Source organism: Diabrotica virgifera, chromosome 1 (genome assembly GCF_917563875.1).
Source record: "Diabrotica virgifera virgifera chromosome 1, PGI_DIABVI_V3a".
NCBI classification, from domain to species: Eukaryota; Metazoa; Arthropoda; class Insecta; order Coleoptera; family Chrysomelidae; genus Diabrotica; species Diabrotica virgifera.
This window is the reverse complement of record NC_065443.1, coordinates 60087857-60107794: the sequence shown is the minus strand read 5'-3', so window position 1 is coordinate 60107794 and position 19938 is coordinate 60087857. Positions and strand designations below refer to the sequence as shown.

The following is a 19938-nucleotide window of genomic DNA, read 5'->3' as shown; positions in this document are numbered from 1 at the left end:
TTTAGAAGGAGATTAGATGTTTCACCAACTCTCTACGATTTTTTTTCAAAAAGTTATAGCCTTCGACATTTGACCTCTTGGGATAAACAATTTATAATATCTAAGCAACAAATAAGTTAATCTGGCTTTAAAATTTTTTTATGTTTGGAATTGAAAGATCTTCATTTTAAAGCTTTAAAAAATAAAAAAAAAATATTTGTACAATAAATAATGCAATTGTAAAAGACGGCCATTTTGAAACTTTCGCAGGCTGTTTTGCAATAACCAATTAACCAAATTAAACTTACCGTACCTCAAATTGTAGGTTTTTAAATTTACAACTTTCTATTAAAGAGTTTTTCTCTAAAATCAATATCCTATGCTACAAAATTAAAAATCATTAAAAATTGCAAATTGAACAAATGAAAATCGCAATATAAAAAAAGCGCACAATATTTTTGGTTACATTTTAGTAGAAGTTATTCCTGGCATCGTCCTTTACAACACCTAATAGGTTTCAAAAATTCCTGAATTATATCCTGAAATCGACCTATTTTTTTACCCACAGCCTGGGGTAATAAATAAAATCAATTAAAACTGTATCACCATGCCTTTATATTTAGGCTGTAATTCTTTTCTACATTAATAAAGAGCACCAAATTTGATCTCACGATGTCTTATTTAGTTATTTGCACACAATTTGCGCTAAATTGGATAACCAAAAATTTTCGTTTTTATTACTGTTTAAAATTTTAATGTTTTATAATAATCTTTATGGTACAAAATTAGCACCAAATGAGCACTAATTTATTGCATAAAAAAATTTTCGATATTTTAATTTTTAAAAGTTTTGTTTATAACAAATTGTTTAAACAAATATTTTATTATAATGTTTATGGTACAAAATTAGCACTAAATGAGCACTAAATTATAGCCCATTTAGAATCTGAATAATTTTATTTTTTCATTGTGTACTAAGAGTGGACAAGCCAGCTTAACGTTAAGCTGGCTTGTCCGCCTGCTTTTTTAAATAAATAAAGAGCACAAAATTCAGGATATGGATATTTTGTTAGCACTAAATGAGCACTAAATTCTAGCATAAAAAAATTTTCTATTTTTTAATTTTTTAAAATTTTGTTTATAACAAATTGTTTAAACAAATATTTCATTATAATGTTTATGGTACAAAATTAGCACTAAATCAGCACTAAATTATAGCCTATTTAGAATCTGAATAATTTTATTTTTTCATTGTGTACTAAGAGTGGACAAGCCAGCTTAACGTTAAGCTGGCTTGTCCACCCGCTTTTTTAAATAAATAAAGAGCACAAAATTCGGGACTGCGGTACAAAATTAGCACTAAATGAGCACTAAATTATGGCATGAAAATTTTATTGTTATATAAAAGTGGACAAGCCAACTTTACGGACCTTCTATACCTAATGTTTATTTTAATAAGTTACAGGGGTGAAAATTGATTGTGATTTTTAATTTCAAATATCTCATTAAAAAAAATTTGTTTATTCTAAGAGACAGTCGGCCCTCGGTAATAATGTAATCTTTCATTCTGCGTTTAAATTTTTCAAAAATATTAATTACTTAATGTTTTCAGGGTTCGAAAAAAATTACTGAATTTAAAAAGAATTGGCCCAAAATTTTGGGCCTACACATGCTAAAATCTTAAGTAAAATGAATGCCATAAATCTTCAATTAAAAGTAAATTACATCGAGTTATACAGAATAAATTAAATTAAAGAGTTTCAACAACAAGGCAAAACTGTTAAGTTCGCATGGATTAAGAGCCTAATTGGCCAAAAATGCGGTGGCACAAGGAATATTACGCCATTATCTTTGTATGTCTTTAAATATAGAATCAGCCATGTTCAGAGAACATAAATACAGTACTTAAATGAAAAATTTATTACAAGGGTTACCAAAGGAATCAATAACTGAGTAAGATCACTGAAGAAATGAGGAATATCAAGGAAAACTTAAAAAGGGAGAATAGCAAAAGCTATGAATTGCTTAGAGAAAAGAACATCAATAGAATAACCGAATGGTACTGGAAATAGGTTTTGGACATAGGCAGATAATATTTTAAACCCACTATAATCTAGAAAAGTCAACAACCACACTACAAGCATTTATTTATTAGAAAAACATCCCATGCAGGATTTAGCATGCCATACCTGCAAATTTTGCATGTGTATGGCCTTCGAGATGAGGTAATTATTTGTCTTCGTATAACATTATGTCCTGCAAACTTCTGTTTATATTGTAAAATATGAAGAGATTGACAATTCAGTTTATGTACAGTAAAACCTCGATAGAACGGACTAATTGGGGGGACAGGATGTCCGATAAAGCTGAAAGTCCGTTCTAAAAATAGGTTTAAAATCAATCAAAAATTTTTTTCTGAAATTATGTAGGTACTGTATTTAGATACCTACAGTGTACAAATATATAAGTTAAAAAAGGAACAAAGTTTTGTTCGCTACTTTTTTACTTTTCTACTTCATCTAAAAACTTTCTGTAATATACTCATTTGGTTGACAAAATTATTCACTGATTCATGGGTTGAATAAGCGATGTATTTTTTGGCAAAACATACAATTAAAGTTGCCATCTTCTGAATTTAGAATACTTTCAGCTTTGTCTAAAATCAATAAACATTAAATTTCACCTCTTTAGCTGGTATTACCAGTTTCTTCTCTTGAAATTTTTTCACTGCAGGTACAAAACCAATTTTTGAAAATATCTCTGGTGAACCATGCCCTATTAGAGCTATAATATGAAACGGGCAGATGATTTTGTATTTTGATGATTATATCTTTGACAATAAGTACTAGGTTTACGAGATTTACCAACTATTATAGAAGTCAATCCATGCAATCCATCTGCGTTGGCACAAAGCAGTGCCGAGATCCTGTCCTTGTTGTTTTTTGTTGTTTTTCCTTCTAGAATTCGATTTTTCATATTTTTTTGCATTCAATTTGTTTTACATTTGATCTTATTTTTTGTCTGTTATATATGAAGTCCGTTAACTATAGAGAGGTCCGTTCTATCGAGATTTTACTGTATTTGTAAAAAAAACTCAAATATAACATGTCTGGATGTAAAAGATCATAATAAACTGCCTTTGAAAAGTTATAAAAACATCAAGGAATAATGTTACATTGTTTTTATATAGGAGGTGCTCTTATTTCTTCGAAATCTTTTGTCTATGCATCATCATCAAAGGTGATGGACTGTTTACAGGTACTGTCATGAGTTAGTGACTGAAAGGTACGACTGCTTCCTGACCACTCTCGATATTGTTTGCTGCAGTTACATAAACGACAGAAGTATATAATTACAAACATAATGTCACACATATAGACCCCCTAAAAGAATGTAGGTATCATCAAAGTTGTGAAATAGCCCAGAATGACAATAAAGAAAACATTCTTATTAAGAGGACATAGGTTCATCAAATCCTTATAGGAAAAAAAATTGTCTGATACTTTTGTCCATCTTTTGCACAGTTGTCTGATACTTCTACAGATTGGTGATTTTTTTCTATCTAGTGCCCATTCATTTATATACTGCATGTTATACCCTATTCCACGAATATACGCCTGTGTTGGATTATTTCGACAACGGATATTTTATTGTGCAAAATATGAAGAACGAAAATAAATTGCAAATTACATTGCTGTTTAATGGAATAATTATTAGAGCCATTTACTTTCGTGCTTCTTATGTTGCACACTGAAATATTCATTGTCGCGATAATCCAAAACAGGCGTATGTTGGTGGAATGAACCATATATGTATTTTCTTCTAATATTTTTACTCCTCTTTGGTTCTCTTAGGGTATTTCCTGTAATTTGTCCCAGTACTCTCATCTATGCTGTTTCCAGTAGTCTTTGTGTTGTGGCTGTATGATAGACCAAGAAGAGGCAGCGCTGAAAAATCTCTTTGAATTTACTAAAGCTAGATTTTTCACAGTTGATTACTGTGAGTGTGTAGAGAAACATACTGCGGTCGGTCAAGCGAAACGTAGAACAGGGGTTACTGAGAGGGTATCAAAGTTGCTTTCCTACGAAGGTAATTAAATCCATTTACTAAGGCTAAAAGTCAGTACAGACATTCTAAATTAAATATAAATAAAAGATATTATAGTCGGTCAGCTGTATGACGGGACAGAGCCGCTCGGTCAACCCCAATAGTCGATTGAGGAAATGAAGCATTTTGGCTTGCAATTTTTTCGTCCAGCATGAATTTACCTCGGAATTTACTTGAAATTTTCACAGAAGGTAGGGAATAGTTCAAGGATCATTTTCTATATCATGCCGCTATCATACGCTAAAACCTTGGGGGTGGTTGCCACTCTATCTCGGGGGTGGGAATCTTTTATTACATTTTAACCATGTAGTTCGATGGGAAAAGTGATTCTAAGAAAAAAATGCATTTTACATTTTCTTCGTAAAACTAATATTTTTCGAGTTATTTGCGCTTGAAAATAACAGTTTTTCGACGAAAAAATCGACTTTTTTAGAGGGTTTTTTGAGAATACCTCGAAAAATATTCTATACAGGGTGTCCCAGACTAATTTACCCAAGCTATATCTCTTAAACGAATAGAGATTTTCGAATGGGACAAAAAGTGATCTATTCTACTTGTAATACACTTTAATATGCCGTAGAAAAAAATCATCCCCTAAATATTCATCCCTTAGTCACAACCCCTAACTTTAATTTTTTTAATAGCACCCTGTATATTTTTTTATAGTTTTGGATGTGGTCTTCTATCATCTATTCAACACATTTTTTGAAAAAATAATCGGTTTGTAAATAACCAAGAAAATACCAGTTTAGTTTTGTTAATTATGTGTCCCAGACTAATTATTTATCCAGGCTATATTTCTTAAACGAATTGAGATTTTCGAATGGGACAAAAATTGATCTATTACATTTGTAATACACTTTAATATGGCGTAGAAAAAAAATTATCCCCTAAATATTCATCCCTTAGTTACAACCCCTAACTTTTTTTTAATAGCACCTTGTAAGTTAGGGATGAATATTTAGGGGAAGAATTTTTTCTACGCCATATGAAAGTGTATTACAAATGGAATAGATAAGTTTTTATCCCATTCGAAAATCTCAATTCGTTTAAGAAATATAGCCTGGATAAATTAGTCTGAGATACACATTTATTAACAAAAATAAACTGATAGTTTCTTGGTTATTTACGAACCGATTTTATTTTCAAAAAATGTGTTGAATAGACGGTAGAAGACCACATCCAAAACTATAAAAAAATATACAGGGTGCTATTAAAAAAATTAAAGTTAGGGGTTGTAACTAAGGGATGAATATTTAGGGGATGATTTTTTTCTACGCCATATTAAAGTGTATAACAAGTAGAATAGATCAATTTTTGTTCCATTCGAAAATCTCTATTCGTTTAAGAGATATAGTGTGGGTAAATTAGTCTGGGACACCCTGTATATTCTTGACAATCAAAAATTTCTTTAAAAATGATTTTGTAGGATTTTTTAAGAGCTATAAGACTGTGTACTTAAATGAAAATCCGTAAGATCCCTTAGTTTTTAATTGGGGCGGGTTTAAGGGGCTCGAATAAGGGGGTGTTTGCTGGTAAATAGAGGTTTTAAACAGCTATATCTGGCTAACTATTCACTGTAATGAAAATCTATGCACAGGGTAATTTTAGTCATTAAAAAAGCTAAAATTTAGTAGGTTATAATTTTTTTCGTATCTTCAGTATTTTCTGAGATATTTTGAAGTAAAAGGTGAAAAATACCAAAGCAAAAAATCAATTTTTCTTTAAACTCCAATTTTTCCAAAATTAGGCATTTTAAATAGGTCAAACTCCTTGAGTGCATTGATAATATAGATATAAAAGGAACTACAAAAAAGTGAAGACCAATTTTGAATTAGGAAGGTAGTTAGGAGGTGGTTTTCACTGATTTTTTCGTGGAGAAAAGCAGGTACCGACATTTTTTTGATTATAAGTCGCTTAATTTTTATGCTAGAAACTTTTTATTATTTTTTTTGAAAGGTCTAATTGTATACCTACTTGAAAAAACATTATTTAAGTTTTCCTCTAAAAATGCAAATTTTTCCCATTATTTGGCTTTGAATATTTCAAATTATGCATTTGACGAAAAAAGCTAACCTTTAACATGCCGTATATCAGTTTGTATTGGTCTTAAAGATGAAGAGTACAGGGGAAAAACAAGGAATGTTACTTTTTCATGAATTTTGGCTTTTCTCGCCATGTGGTAGCAAAATCTGAGTACTATCGACTAAACTATCGATTCAGAACAATAACCAGAAAGATCAGTCTATATAAATTTTTTAAGAATTTGTATCCAGGCGAAGTACCAGGATTGTCCGCACGCCACTGGATAAAAATAAGGAATGTTAGCAGTTTTTTGGTGCATTATTAAATTAATAACTTAATATAGATTAATATTATATTAAGATTATAGACCAATAATTGAATGGTGGGCTACAACAATGTTGTAAGCGACAGAATTAAGATTATGCAGGAGATGAAAAAAACTTATTGACAAGTCATTTATGACGATACGGATACCAATATTGCGGTACGAAAAACTCGGGGAAGGTAAAATGTTTTTAGCCTGATTGAAAGATGCTCGCATTGGTCATTGGATATACAATAATATTGCATTAAAACCTGACTTTGACCCAATCTGTTGCTTACAATGTTGTTGTAGCCCACCATTCAATTGCTAGAATTCTGCTAGGAATCTCCTAAGTAGTTTTTAGATATCATAAGAATTAAACCTTCATTGGTGTTTATCTCAATATGTATAAAATGTGACATTCCTTGTTTTTTCCCTGTACTCTTCAGATATTATTGGAAAAGAATGTGGTTTGTTACTAACAGATACAATTTTGATATCCACAGTTCTTTTGATTAAATGCATATTTTTCGAGGTATTCTCAAAAAACCCTCTAAAAAAGTCGATTTTTTCATCGAAAAACTGTTATTTTCAAGCATGAATAAATCGAAAAATATTAGTTTTATGAAGAAAATGTAAAAAACATTTTTTTCTTAGAATCACTTTTTCCATCGAATTACAGTTAAAATGTAATAAAACATTCCCACCCCCGAGATGGGGTGGCAACCACCCCCAAGGTTTTAGCGTATGATAGCGGCATGATATAGAAAATGATCCTTGGACTATTCTTTACCTTCTGTGAAAATTTCAAGTAAATCCATGCAGGACGAAAAAATTGCGAGCCAAAATGCTTCATTTCCTCAATCGACTATTGGGGCTGACCGACCGACTCTGTCCCGTCATACAGCTGACCGACTATAATAACTTTTATTTATATGTCCCATATAGGTAGGGTTACCATAATTTATTAAAGCCAAATCCGGACAGGGGTAGTCCAAGGGGTTGTAGAAAATGTAAAATGTGAATTTGACTGTGTTACTACCTCTACATTGTACATATATGCAAAATGCTTAGTGTGTACTGGGCCTAGGGATAGGTTGTTCTTCATATGTTCTTCTTTTGTACTTTTCAGAAGACATAATTTTTCTCAAAAGTGGCTTGTCATTTTTTATTTTGTCATGGAATTCGGAACATGACATTACAGAATTTACTTTAATATTGAGAAGCTTCTTTACAACAGGCAGAGATAATCTTCCTCTTTCAGCCGTCCGTATAAAATTCAACATCGAAGAGATACGTTCAGCAGGAGCCGAAGTACCAGGCAGACAAAAGATGAATTCTACTATTTTAAAAATATTCGTGAAGGAAACGTTGCTTTTAGAAAATGCTTCAAATATTTTTTGCCATTTGTCATGAGTGTTTGGGGTTTCTTCTTTAGGTAGTAAAGTCCATTTGGGTTTCAGCTTTTTTAGAACTTGGAGAAGTGACGAGCGCTCATCAAATAATTTATCCACATTGACAGAATTCGGTACAACGCTGACTATAGTTAAAGCGCTCTCTTCCATCTCTTTCCAGGTAGAATGAAATTTCCCACCGTTGGGCTAAGTGTTTTCCAATTTTTTTTAGTAAAAAAAATCCGGACATTTCTCATATCCGGACGCCAATCCGGACATGTCTTTCAAATCCAGACTGTCCAGACGAAATCCGGACGTATGGTAACCCTACATATAGGTATCATTATTGGTCTTACACTGGCTTTATAAATTCTTGACTTCATCAGTTGATTGAAATATTAATACATATTAATATTTCAATCAACGCTTCATCTCATTGTGAATATGTTGGTTTTGCCAAGTTATTAAGGCATCTTGCCAGTCTATTTGCTTTTTGTACTTTTTCTCACTTCTTTTTTTAGGTGTCAATAGCTGAACAGTGTAATAGCAAGGTATTTTATTTCCATTACTTGTTCAATACTGATGCCACCAATTTCTATTTTACATCTAATTGGTTCTTTACTGATTAGTGATTACTAATGTTTTAATTTTCTGAGATATAGAGAATGATGTTAGTTTTGTGCCCAAAAATTAATGGAACTAAGGGTCTCTAATACTCGTAAATGATAGGAAATAAATGTAAAACATGCATTAGCATTGCAGATATCTATCAAAATAAACAGGTTGCTGTGCTAGGCCAGAGAATAAATGAGGTGGAGCTGTCGAAACACATTTATAGCCAGAGACCAGTTAGAGTAAGGAGAAGAGGCAGGCCTAGAGCACGAATTAAGGACCAGGTGGAAGATGACTTGCAAGTGTTAGGAGTGCGAAATTGGAAAACCAATGCGACTGATGGGAAGCAATGGAAGCTGATTCTGGAACAGGCCAAGACCCACCATGGGTTGTAGAGCCAATGATGATGATTAGAGCCAATGACATTAATAAACCCTTAATGTCCCGAATTTTCTCAATTTTAACTCCTATGAAACAGCTGTTAAAAAAGGGGATGTTTAAAAATGTTTTCAAAAAATCAAAACTGTCAGTGTAACATACCTACTGATTATTTGGAATTCAAATATTTATGTACAGCTGTGGTCACTGAATAGTTTACAGTTTACACCTTCATTATTATATTTATTTTGATTTATTTTTTGATTTATTTCTTTACCTTTTATTTTGATTTTTAATTTTAATCAACCTATTCTGGGCCCTTCTCTGGTAATTAACGTCAGTAAAAAGTGCGTTTAAGAGGCAAAAATTCTAAAAATCGACTAAAAGATATTTAAGGGTTTACACTATTCAGTGGCCTCAGCTGTACATATTTCTATATTTCGACATGTATGTTAGATAAAAATGAAATAATATCATTTAAAAAAAGTTTAGAACAATGATTTAAGGTAAAAAAAATAGTTTTTACTCAAGACAATCGTTCATGAGTTGCGTCTCATAATCATAATAATTATGTGATATTGAAATGTTAAATTATTAACAAAAGAAATTTTATAAAAACTTACTGGCATTCATTCATAATTTCCTCCTGAGTCCTGACTTGAACAGGTGCCAACTTCTCCACTGACTCCTCGTAATTCCCGAAACATTTAGTTATTTTCTCGTCGAAAGTATTCACTAGATCTTCCAGAGAACCAGAAAAGGTCTCGGTAAAATTATCGGCCACCGATTGGGTCTCCCCGTTTTTCAAGATCAACGTCTTAGCGGGCACTTTTTGGGGTAGAGAATTATTGAGTATATTATCCTCATTGAAATCGTTCAGGACATCATTGATGTCCTGCTTTTTCTTGTTTATATTGTTCAGATTTTCCTCGTTTTTGAGGTTTGCCGTCTGGAATTCTGTCGAACCCCATTCATCTGTTTCTTCAAATTGTGCAAGGGGAGCTTCAAATTTTAATTCAGCCATTTTAGTGGCCAAATCACGCATCGCGAACACCACTACACAAACACAACCAACCCGGCCACTACGCAGTCTGACAGGAGCAAAGCAAAGCAAATCGAAATTGATAAAAAACACTTGCGTCTAGAGAAAACCAAATACTTTGCTTCGGAGCTTCTAGACAATTGACAGTTCTCTGGATTTGGCGGGAAATTTTAAAAGTATATATATTGTACCTATACATACTACTTATACGAAAAACCTCACTTCGCTTGGTAGATTATCTATATAAATGTAAATGAAATTCAAAATATACTTATTAACCTAATTATATAGTACATATTAGCAATATTTTAAATAAAAAACTTTGTCATGTAGGTACCTTATAATGTACTTAAGGATATGTTAAGTTCGGTACCTCTTGGGGACTTAATAATTTTACCAGTATTTTGAAAATTTCTCTATAAAATAATTAACCATAGGAAAGTTATAAATTACAGTCAAATAATTAACCATATTATAAAAGTTATATTATTACCACATCAAAAACAGTAGGTACCTACTACCAAAGAAAAACATAAATATTTCACATAATAAAAATATTCTTAAACAAAAATGATTGTTTTCAATTAATAAGAAAAACCTTCAAGGAAAATTTAGGGTTTAAACAAACCATCTATCAGAGAAATTCAAAATACGGGTGTAAAATTTCTAAGTCCCCAATAATTCTAACTGTCAATTGTCTAGAAGCTCCGAAGCCAAAGTATTTGGTTTTCGCTAACCGCAAGTTAAAAAACATGGACAAACATTTCGGGACTGCGCAGATGCGAAGATTTGTAAACCAGCGCAAGGGACGTATTAATGGGGATTTATATTAAATATTTTAAAGGTCAGAAATTTGTACACAATTTAAATTATTTTTAAAAATACAACTGGATATTGCGAACGTAATGAATGTTTCATTATAAATAAGATTAATATATTTCCAGCCCGAAAAGTATGCAACCACTTATACAGCTCCAGAAAATGCTAGAGTTGGGACATAAATATCACAACCTGTTACTTGGTCAAGTGATCAAGTGTTACATTAAGAAGGAGGTGTTTTCTCCTGTATTTTTAATTATAATCATTAATTATCTTTACAATTGGTCCTATAGAGTCGTTTTTTTGAAGATATTCTTCTTTAGGCGCGATTCGATTGAGGGTAAAATTGTACATAAATCAGCGCGCCTGCGCTCACAGACAGTATGTAGTTCCATAGCCACCTTTACTTTACAAGCCATGAAGTTGAAACTTGGCAACATCTAAGCGTAGACCGGTTAATTCTGACAGTTCTCATTTATTTTTAAATGTTTTTAAATAATATTCACTGTATTTACAGAAAAACTCAAACATTTTACAATATTTCGTGCTCCAAATTATAAAGAATATTAAAAGGTATGTATTAAGATGATTTTAGTTCAATATAATATATTTTTATATAATATATTTTATAGTATAATATATTTTTATATAAACTTACGTGCATATAGAAATGCGTCCACTTAAAATTTTTGTCATTTTTGATGTCTTATATTTACTAAACCGATTCAAGTGATTTTTTTAATATGTTATAGCCTGATTCTTTAACAATACCGCTGTAATAATATTGTTGCTAAGCAGTTAATTTTTTATTGTATAACGGGCATTTATAAAATAGTGAAATTAAAACCCAACTATAGCCTCAGGTTTTCTTAACATTCTGTTTTTTATGCATTCGCTTATGTTGGATAATAAAAAAAAGTTAGCTACTTTAACAACTAGATAATATGTCTTTTATCAATACAGGGTGTTTCTAAATAAGTGCGACAAACTTTAAAGGGAAAGTAACAAAATGCAAAATTTTGACACCTGTCAAAATTTTCAATGTATTTTAAATGTAATCATTTTTTTCGAATCTTGAAAAATCTAGTAAGTATTTTTGAAAAATTGAAACGCAGAATGAAAGATTACTTTATCACCGAGGGCCGAAAGTCCCTTAGAATGAATATTCCACAGGGTGATGCGAACTTTGAGAAAAAAAGACAGTTTAATTCGTACACCCGGTATATATATACAATGGAAATTTACTTATTTAGCAACAATATTATTACAGGGGTATTGTTAAAGAATCAGGCTATAACATATTAAAAAATCAATTTAAATCGGCCAACAGGTTCGGGAAATACGAGACATCAAAAATGACCAAATTTTTGAGTGGGTTGATTTCTATGCACGCAAGTTTATATAAATTTCTTTAAGTTTGGTATTTTACATACGGCATACCTACTTATAATTTTTGTTTTTGTAGATGCCACGCCGTTGCTGTGTGCCAGAGTGCAAAAGCAATTACGATAGCAGTCTTAAAAAGAATGAACAACCAGAAAGCACTTTTTTATTTCCAAAGGATCCAAAGCTGCGAGAACTTTGGTTGCAGTTTATCCACAGGAAAAATTTTGTTATTGGAAAATCAGCGGTAGTATGTGCCAAACATTTTTATTCTGATGACATCGAGAGAGTTAGAGAATGGGTAGATAAGGAAGGCAACAAACATGTAGAGAAATTAACGAATCCTAAGTTAAAACCTTCTGCAGTTCCTCGTATTTTTCCACATCAGCCAAAATATCTAACAACTCCACAAACTGTTGAGAGAACAGATCCCGAAAATAGGCGTATGACTATTAATAAAAGACACGAGGAAGTGCTTAGCGAGATTGAACAGAGTGATATGATAGAGTGTTTTGATTCGCTTAAAGACAGTTTCCAAATTAAATTGTCTTTAAGTAACTGGAACTACCGAGAAGGATCTACAGGTTTACACTTTTTTACTTTAAACGTTGATACCCCTGAAAATGCAGATTTATAAGTTAAAGTGCTAAACAGTGTAGCAGTATTAAAAGACTTAAGTGTTACAGTATATATAGGTAAAAATGAATTAAGTAAAAATGATTAAAGGTGGATTTTACCTAACGGTAAATTATCAAGATGGTTTCAACTTGACAATTTGTTAGCGCGGTATATGTTACCTCCCAAAGAAAATTCAGTCGATACATTTATGTACAATATAAAAAAATCGTATGAACATATTTAAATTGCGATAGAAGTAATAGGTGAAAATGATACTTTTGAGGGTTCATTACTTTTGATCCAAGACCAATTAAAATTAATGCTTCAGAAGAAGCGTCAATATAATTTACATACTTTATTATTTTCACTTAATATTTACAATCAGTCCCCAGCTGCATATGAGTGTCTGGTAGACTACTTTTGTCTACCCACAAAAAGACATTTGCAACAGCTAACTATAGTAGTTTAAATGTGTCTCCAGATAATAATATAAATAATAACCATTACCTAACACACATTTGTTCGACTTTGTCTGAGAGAGAAAAAGTAGTTGCTCCTTTTTGTAGATGAAATTTATTTAAAACAAAACTTACATTATAAGTCAAAAACTATAACTGGTTATGCAGTTAATAACCCTACCGATTTAGGGCATACAGTACAAACATTAATGATATCTTCTGTTTTCGGAAATTTTAAACAAGTAGTAAAATTAATTCCTGTACATAATATTAAAGGTTCAGATCTGGCCAGTATAATATATGAAACTATTAAATTAGTTCAAAAGTTTGGTCTGAAAGTTTTATGTGTTGTAACCGATAATAATAAAGTCAATCAAAATATGTTCAGTCAGTTTACAGACGATATCTTCATTACAAATCCTACCTTCCCAAATGAAAAAATATTTTTATTCTATGATATGGTCCACATTTTTAAAAATATACGTAATAACTGGTTAAATCTAAAAGATATTTCTAAGACATTTGTATATCCAGATCTTGAAGACAATATTACACGCAGAGCTTCCTTTTTAGAAATTAGAAACTTTTTTAAATTGGAAATGAATAAAATTACTAAGCGAGCTTTTAAATTAAATTTTAAGACTGTATATCCCAATAATCTTGAACGCCAGAATGTAAAATTAGTTGAAAATTTGTTTCATGACTCAACAATTAGTGGAATAAAATGTATTTCAGAAGATACTTCCATTTTACTACAAATTATAAAATATTGGTGGAATATTGTAAACGTAAAAAATAAATTTAAAGGAATTCAGAAAAGAGATTACTACTGTAATCCAATTTATTCCACAGAGAGTGAAAACATTAAATTTCTTCAACACTTTTTAAATTGGCTTGACATTTGGCACAGTAACAGCAATAATTATATAGGTTTGACTACAGATACATATAAAGCTTTAAGAAGAACAACACTAGCATTAATAGATATTGCTAAATATACGTTTTCAAATTTTGATTAGAATATATACTGTTAGGCAAATTTCAAACCGATAACTTAGAAAAAAGATTTGGGCAATACAGACATCGGTCAGGCTGTAATTACAATGTTTCATATACCCAAATTTTAGAGTCTGAAAAAAAAATTCGCATTCATAATATTTTAAAAGGAAAGACTCAAGATTTGAAACAATTCAAAAATTTACTTTCTAATGATTTAGAGAATGAATGTTCTGAATTATTGGAGTGGAATGAAGAAATTATTGGTGATTTTCATCAAATTTTTAAATCTAACTATTTAGAAGTGTATAAATTGGATGAACCAACCCAGTTATATATTTGTGGATATGTGGCTCATCAAATTCATAAAAGTAAAAACTATTGTGAACATTTCAAACAGCTTGTTTTCTGCAATAAAGGAGAGACAACTGGAGCAGATTACTAAGATTATTTGCAGAGAGATGGTTTGTGCTTAGCAACAGACTCAGTAAAATTTATTTATTATCATCTTTGCTCAACATTCGAATTTATTATAAATAGTCCCAATCTTGAAAAAAAATTTTTGCAGCACAATTGTCACCCTGAAGCTGTTATCATGTTTGGTAATGAAAAGTTTACAACATGGGCTTTCATTTAAATTTTGAATTTGAGTGTGAATGTGGGGAAAATACCTTCAAAGTTTATTCTGCTATTATAAAAATTATGTGTAATATTGTTTTAAATAATTATACAAAAAACAAAAATAGCAGGCATCAAAGTGATGAATTTTCAAAAAAGTATAAAAAGAAAAGTAATGCTAAGGGGAATAACAAAAAAAGAAAGTTATCGACTCTAAACCCCAACACTTCACATCAAACCATGTGAGAAATTGTTGTTATAGTTATTTCTAGCAATATTTGTATATAATTTAAAATAACATATTATTTATTTAAAATAAAGTATTTTACACATATTCTTGTTATTAGTTTTTTTTTGTATAATAATAATAATAATATATTAAAACCCAAATATAGACTCTGGTTTTCTTAATAACATTCTGTTATTTTTTATTAATTCGCTTATGTTGGATAATAAAAAAAGTTAGCTACTTTAACAACTAGATTTTTGTTCTTTATCAATTCAGGGTGTTTCTAAATAAGTGCGAAAGACTTTAAAGGGAAAGGAACAAAATACAAAATTTTGACGCCTGTCAAAATTTTCAGTGTATTTTAAATGCAATCATTTTTTTCGAATCCTGAGAAAACTAATAAGTATTTTTGAAAAATTTAAACGCTGAATGAAAGATTACTTTACTACCGAGGGCCGAAAGTCCCTTAGAATGAATGAAAAGTTGTTTTTGAATGACATATTTGAAACTAAAAATCACACTAAATTTTCTTAATTTTTCGGCCCTGTAACTTATTAAAATAAACATAGAAGTTTTCAGGGACTTTCGGCCCTCGGTCCTAACGTAATCTTTCATTCTGCGTTTAAATTTTTGAAAAATACTCATTAGTTTTCTTAGGATTCTAAAAAAATTAATCCCATGTATATTCTTGTTATTGGTTTTTTTTTTGTATAATAAACGTTACTTACAAGGAAGTACTTTTAATTTTATTTTGTAAAAACTTCTAATTAATAATATTTTCTTGTTCGACTCAAAAAATACTATAAATTTTACCAGAATTTCTACTTTAAAATTGTGTTTTCAAAAGCGGTAGTCCGAAAGTCGGACTACGCACGTCATCAATTGCGATGTTGCCTTTTTCTCTTCATGGCTTGTTAAGTAAAGGTGGCTATGGTAGTTCCTTGCTAATCTTTCAAGATAGGTGTTTATGTATCTGTATCCGTGCAAATAAGTCATTAAAAGAATATATTAGTGTTTTTAGTAAATGTATTATTTATTATAATTCTTGTGTTTTTGGATTTGTGTTTCTCTGTAGTAAAATAATAAAATATTTACACTATTTGTCGCCGTGTTGTGTAATTATATCCGAAACTTACATGTCAATTAGAAGGACCTCGCTGGTGTAGTTGCTAGGGCGTTAGCTCCGAGATTGGAATGACGCGGGTTCGAATCCTGGGCGATTCATATTTTTTATTTTTGGTTGTTTTAATAAAAAATTTTTGAAAGTGGTAGATAAGAAAGTTAGTTTAATTTTTAAATAAAATACAAATAACCTGTTAAGTATATTTACTTCGTTGAAATTACCTATATAATAGAAGAATATCTTCTTACGTGCGTACAAAGTACACACACATTCTTTTTTTTATTTAGCTTAATGCCTCTACAACTAATGGCCATTTACATGGTACAATTATTGATTATGCAATGAGATACGTAGTGTAATGTGTAGCGTGTGTGGTGAGTAAATGTCTTCTTACTTTACATTAGTCGGTTTTTTTTGTAATTATATTTTTGTTGATTTGTCACTTTGGTATTTTCCGATACCTTTCCTTTTTTTATAGAGCGTAGGTACAGCCGGGATCACTGAATAGTTTACACCCTTTAATAGGGCTTTTCATCGATTGCCATTTGTTTCGAGCTTCTGTCATATGTTGTATAATCTGTGTGTAATATTATTATACACGGACACAGAATAAATAACCATACAGAAGCGAAACTCACTTTTGGTGCAACCTCACTTTTGCGACTGACGTGTCAGTTGTTTATAGTTAAATTTTATATTTATATATGTTTTATTTTATATTTTATTTATATTTTATAGTTAAATTTATTAATAACAACTTGTCAAAAATATTACCTAATTTGGAATGGTCTATTCCTTAGAACATCAAATTCTATTCTGTAACTGGTGCACAAGGTCAAATATTTCGGTCCCAACAAAATCAATGGAAAAGGCAGTCAGATTCGCGGTTATATATCGACGCTGTCAAGCCAAAACGGCATAAACGACATTAACTTGATTTTTCAGGAAACACAAAAAACTGATTATTTTCATTTTTACCAATTCTGCTTATCTGCAAAGTGAATCAAAAAAATTGGTGAATTTTTTTACAAATTTTAATATTTTGTAAACATTAATGTGGCTGAAAATACTATGTGAAATAAATTAAAAACTAGAAAATGGCGCTTATGTCCAATCAAGATATAACATTGGTGAATATGCCAAACTTACCTCTGGCGTTTGTGTCGATCGCATTGTTGTAAGGTTAGCCAAAATGGCGCTTAAAAGGGATATATGCCATTAATGAAAAAAAAAAACGAAAATTAAAAATAGTCGTTTATGCCAACAAGAAAAAATATGAAATTACGAAGATTTTTGATAGGTTTTATTTTTTATTAATCAAAAATACATTGTAAGTTAAAAACAAAACACTAAATTCTTTAAAGATGTTTTTGGTGCTAGGATGAAATACTTAAAAGTAAATAATACTCAAATAGAAGAGCTATACAAAAATTGGTATAAAAATAAAACTCAAAAAACACTTTCAAACAACAACAACTTAAAAGCTAAGAAAAAACAAAAATCAGAGGTACATAAAAATATTTATTTTTTAATTTCTAAAACAAATAAGAAAATAATTATTCACAATTTTTCCGCGGACGTTAATATATTCTCTTCCAGAATCTTTTAAAAACTCTTGTTTTTTCTTCTTGTCTGTTTTACAAACAATACCATCTTCTTCATTATTATTATCACAATCTTCACTTCTATGGTTTTCTATTTTGCTTTTATTTTTATTCTTTTACTCTCTTTTTCTTTTCTTATCGGGATTTATGTCCTCATCAGAATCATCAGTTGTTTCTGAATCGGCGGATTCTAATTCACAATCACTGTCAATATTTGGTTCAACATCCGTATTGATTTGATTGCTTGTATTTTCCTTATTTTGATCACCACTTATATCGGCACCCAAACCATTATCTGCTGCTAAGTTGAAACATGATGTGAGATCGTGACTAAATATTTCTTCTTCTGCTGCAACGTCTGGTGTTTCCTCAAAGATGATAATGTCATTGCTAAAAGCTTCTAGAATGTTGGCATTATAAATGTCATAAACCTCTAAGGGGAATATAGGGGAATTATTGCCAGTCTGTATATCATTTTGTGCTGCTTCGGTATATGGTTTATTTTCATTTAGTAAGGCCAATATTTTTTTACTTCTGCTATTCATCTGCAACACAAATATGGCATAAACGCTAAAAATCGATCGCCATTTTTAGCTATATAAAATTGATTTGAACTATATGCTGTAGTACAAAAAGAATTGTTCATCACACTAGTACAAAGTTACAATAAAAAATTTTAAAATAAACTTTTTATTTGCGCAATTTTTAAAAAAGAAACCTGCATAAGAATACCATTGAGGAATGGCGCTTGTGTCAACCACGATGTAAATATTTGGTTTTGGCATAAACGCCTCATAGTTTTTAAAGAAATTCAGGGTGTTTACGCTTCAAAAATCAATACAAATTGAAAATATTGCAGAGGTAAGTAGTATCATGTTACTTATCCATAAAAATTGTAAAAATACATACCTTTACTATTATTACTGGACCGAATTGTACACAATGATAATCTTACGGGTACTGGCGGTTGTGTCAATCAGTGTTCACGTCGATCTTCACGTGCGTGACTAGACTGGCGTTTATAAAAACTTTAAACCGATATTACACCTATTTCACTTTGTTTTCGGTTATGCCGCGGTGACTGTCTGGTGCGGAAATTAAAATCCTATTTTTTCGTGCATCTACCTCAAAACTGGTCATTTTGGCGTTTATGCCGTTTTGGCTTGGCAGCGTCGATATTCTGTGACACGGATTATACGACATGACAGATGCTCGAAACAAATGTGTGTGAATGAAAAGCCCTATATCCAGTGGTCAAGTTTTTGCATTTTTACCTCGATTGAATGCACCTTTTATGCCAAAGTGACATTACCAGTGGCGGAACCAGAATAGGTTGATTAAAATTGAAATATCAAAATAAACTAATTATTAATCTATTTTACAAAACGTGACAAATTATAGAAAGAAGTTTTTTTTTTGAATAAAATTGAGTTATAATTTTTAATTTTCTCAATTCCTCTTGGTTGTGCGCGTCATTCAAATGCCTATAGGAATTTTGGACGCGTTTAATAGCTTTTTATTTTTCAATACGCGCGAAATTTTTGAAAAGCAATTTGACATTTGGTAAATCAGTACGACACTGCTATTTTACAGTATTACAATATAAAAACGAAGACGTAAACTATTCATTGACTGCGAATGTACCTAAGGTCTTCGTATCTCCATTTGATATATTTTTTAAGTTACCCAATTAAAAATTACACATGTCTAAGGATCTGCGTCTTCCCTTCTGGGACACATCACATCCGTTCCTTTTTACAGTTTTACGGTTACAGGAGCTTGTAAGTTACTCTATACGTATACCAATCTTGAACTGGTCTCTTCTCCTGATAGATATTTTCCCTTTCCCTTTTAGATATTTCCCTTTTTTTATAGATGCGTGTTTGTTTATATATTTCCACAATTCAGTTTGTAAATACAATATCATAATATGTTTTATGCTTTATCAGCGGGATTCTCTGGGTCGCAGTCACCGAATGCGTGTGTTCCACTTTCCAATTATGTTGTAATACATCGATATATTTAATATTATGTAACCAAAAAAATAGTATTAAACAATAATTAATCAACTATTCTAAATGGGAAACCGTTACCCGTAGAAAAATTTTTATACACATTTAGAAAGAAAAACAATTGTCCTAGGACAATTAGGGAAGTTAGCCCTCTCGTTTTTTAAATTCACATGTTCTTGCAAAATAATTTTGCAATATTTAGAATTATTTTTTTGTCATTTTTTTAATTAAATTAAT

General features: G+C 30.8%; 2 protein-coding genes across 2 annotated transcripts in view; one reads left to right on the top strand and one right to left on the bottom strand.

Moving 5' to 3' along the window:
* The window catches only part of LOC114331347 (fasciculation and elongation protein zeta-2), a 173642-nt gene extending 163736 nt beyond the window's left edge, over window positions 1-9906 (bottom strand). The window contains exon 1 of the mRNA XM_028280890.2: window positions 9423-9906. Within this exon, the coding sequence (XP_028136691.1) occupies window positions 9423-9844 (422 nt within the window). The 5' untranslated portion in view covers window positions 9845-9906. The remainder of the gene's footprint in view (window positions 1-9422) is intronic.
* Window positions 9907-12125: 2219 nt separating this feature from the next.
* LOC126890809 (uncharacterized) lies at window positions 12126-12680 on the top strand. Its single transcript, XM_050660002.1, has one exon. The coding sequence runs from the start codon at window positions 12126-12128 to the stop codon at window positions 12678-12680; it is 555 nt and encodes a 184-aa protein (XP_050515959.1).
* Window positions 12681-19938: the final 7258 nt, after the last annotated feature.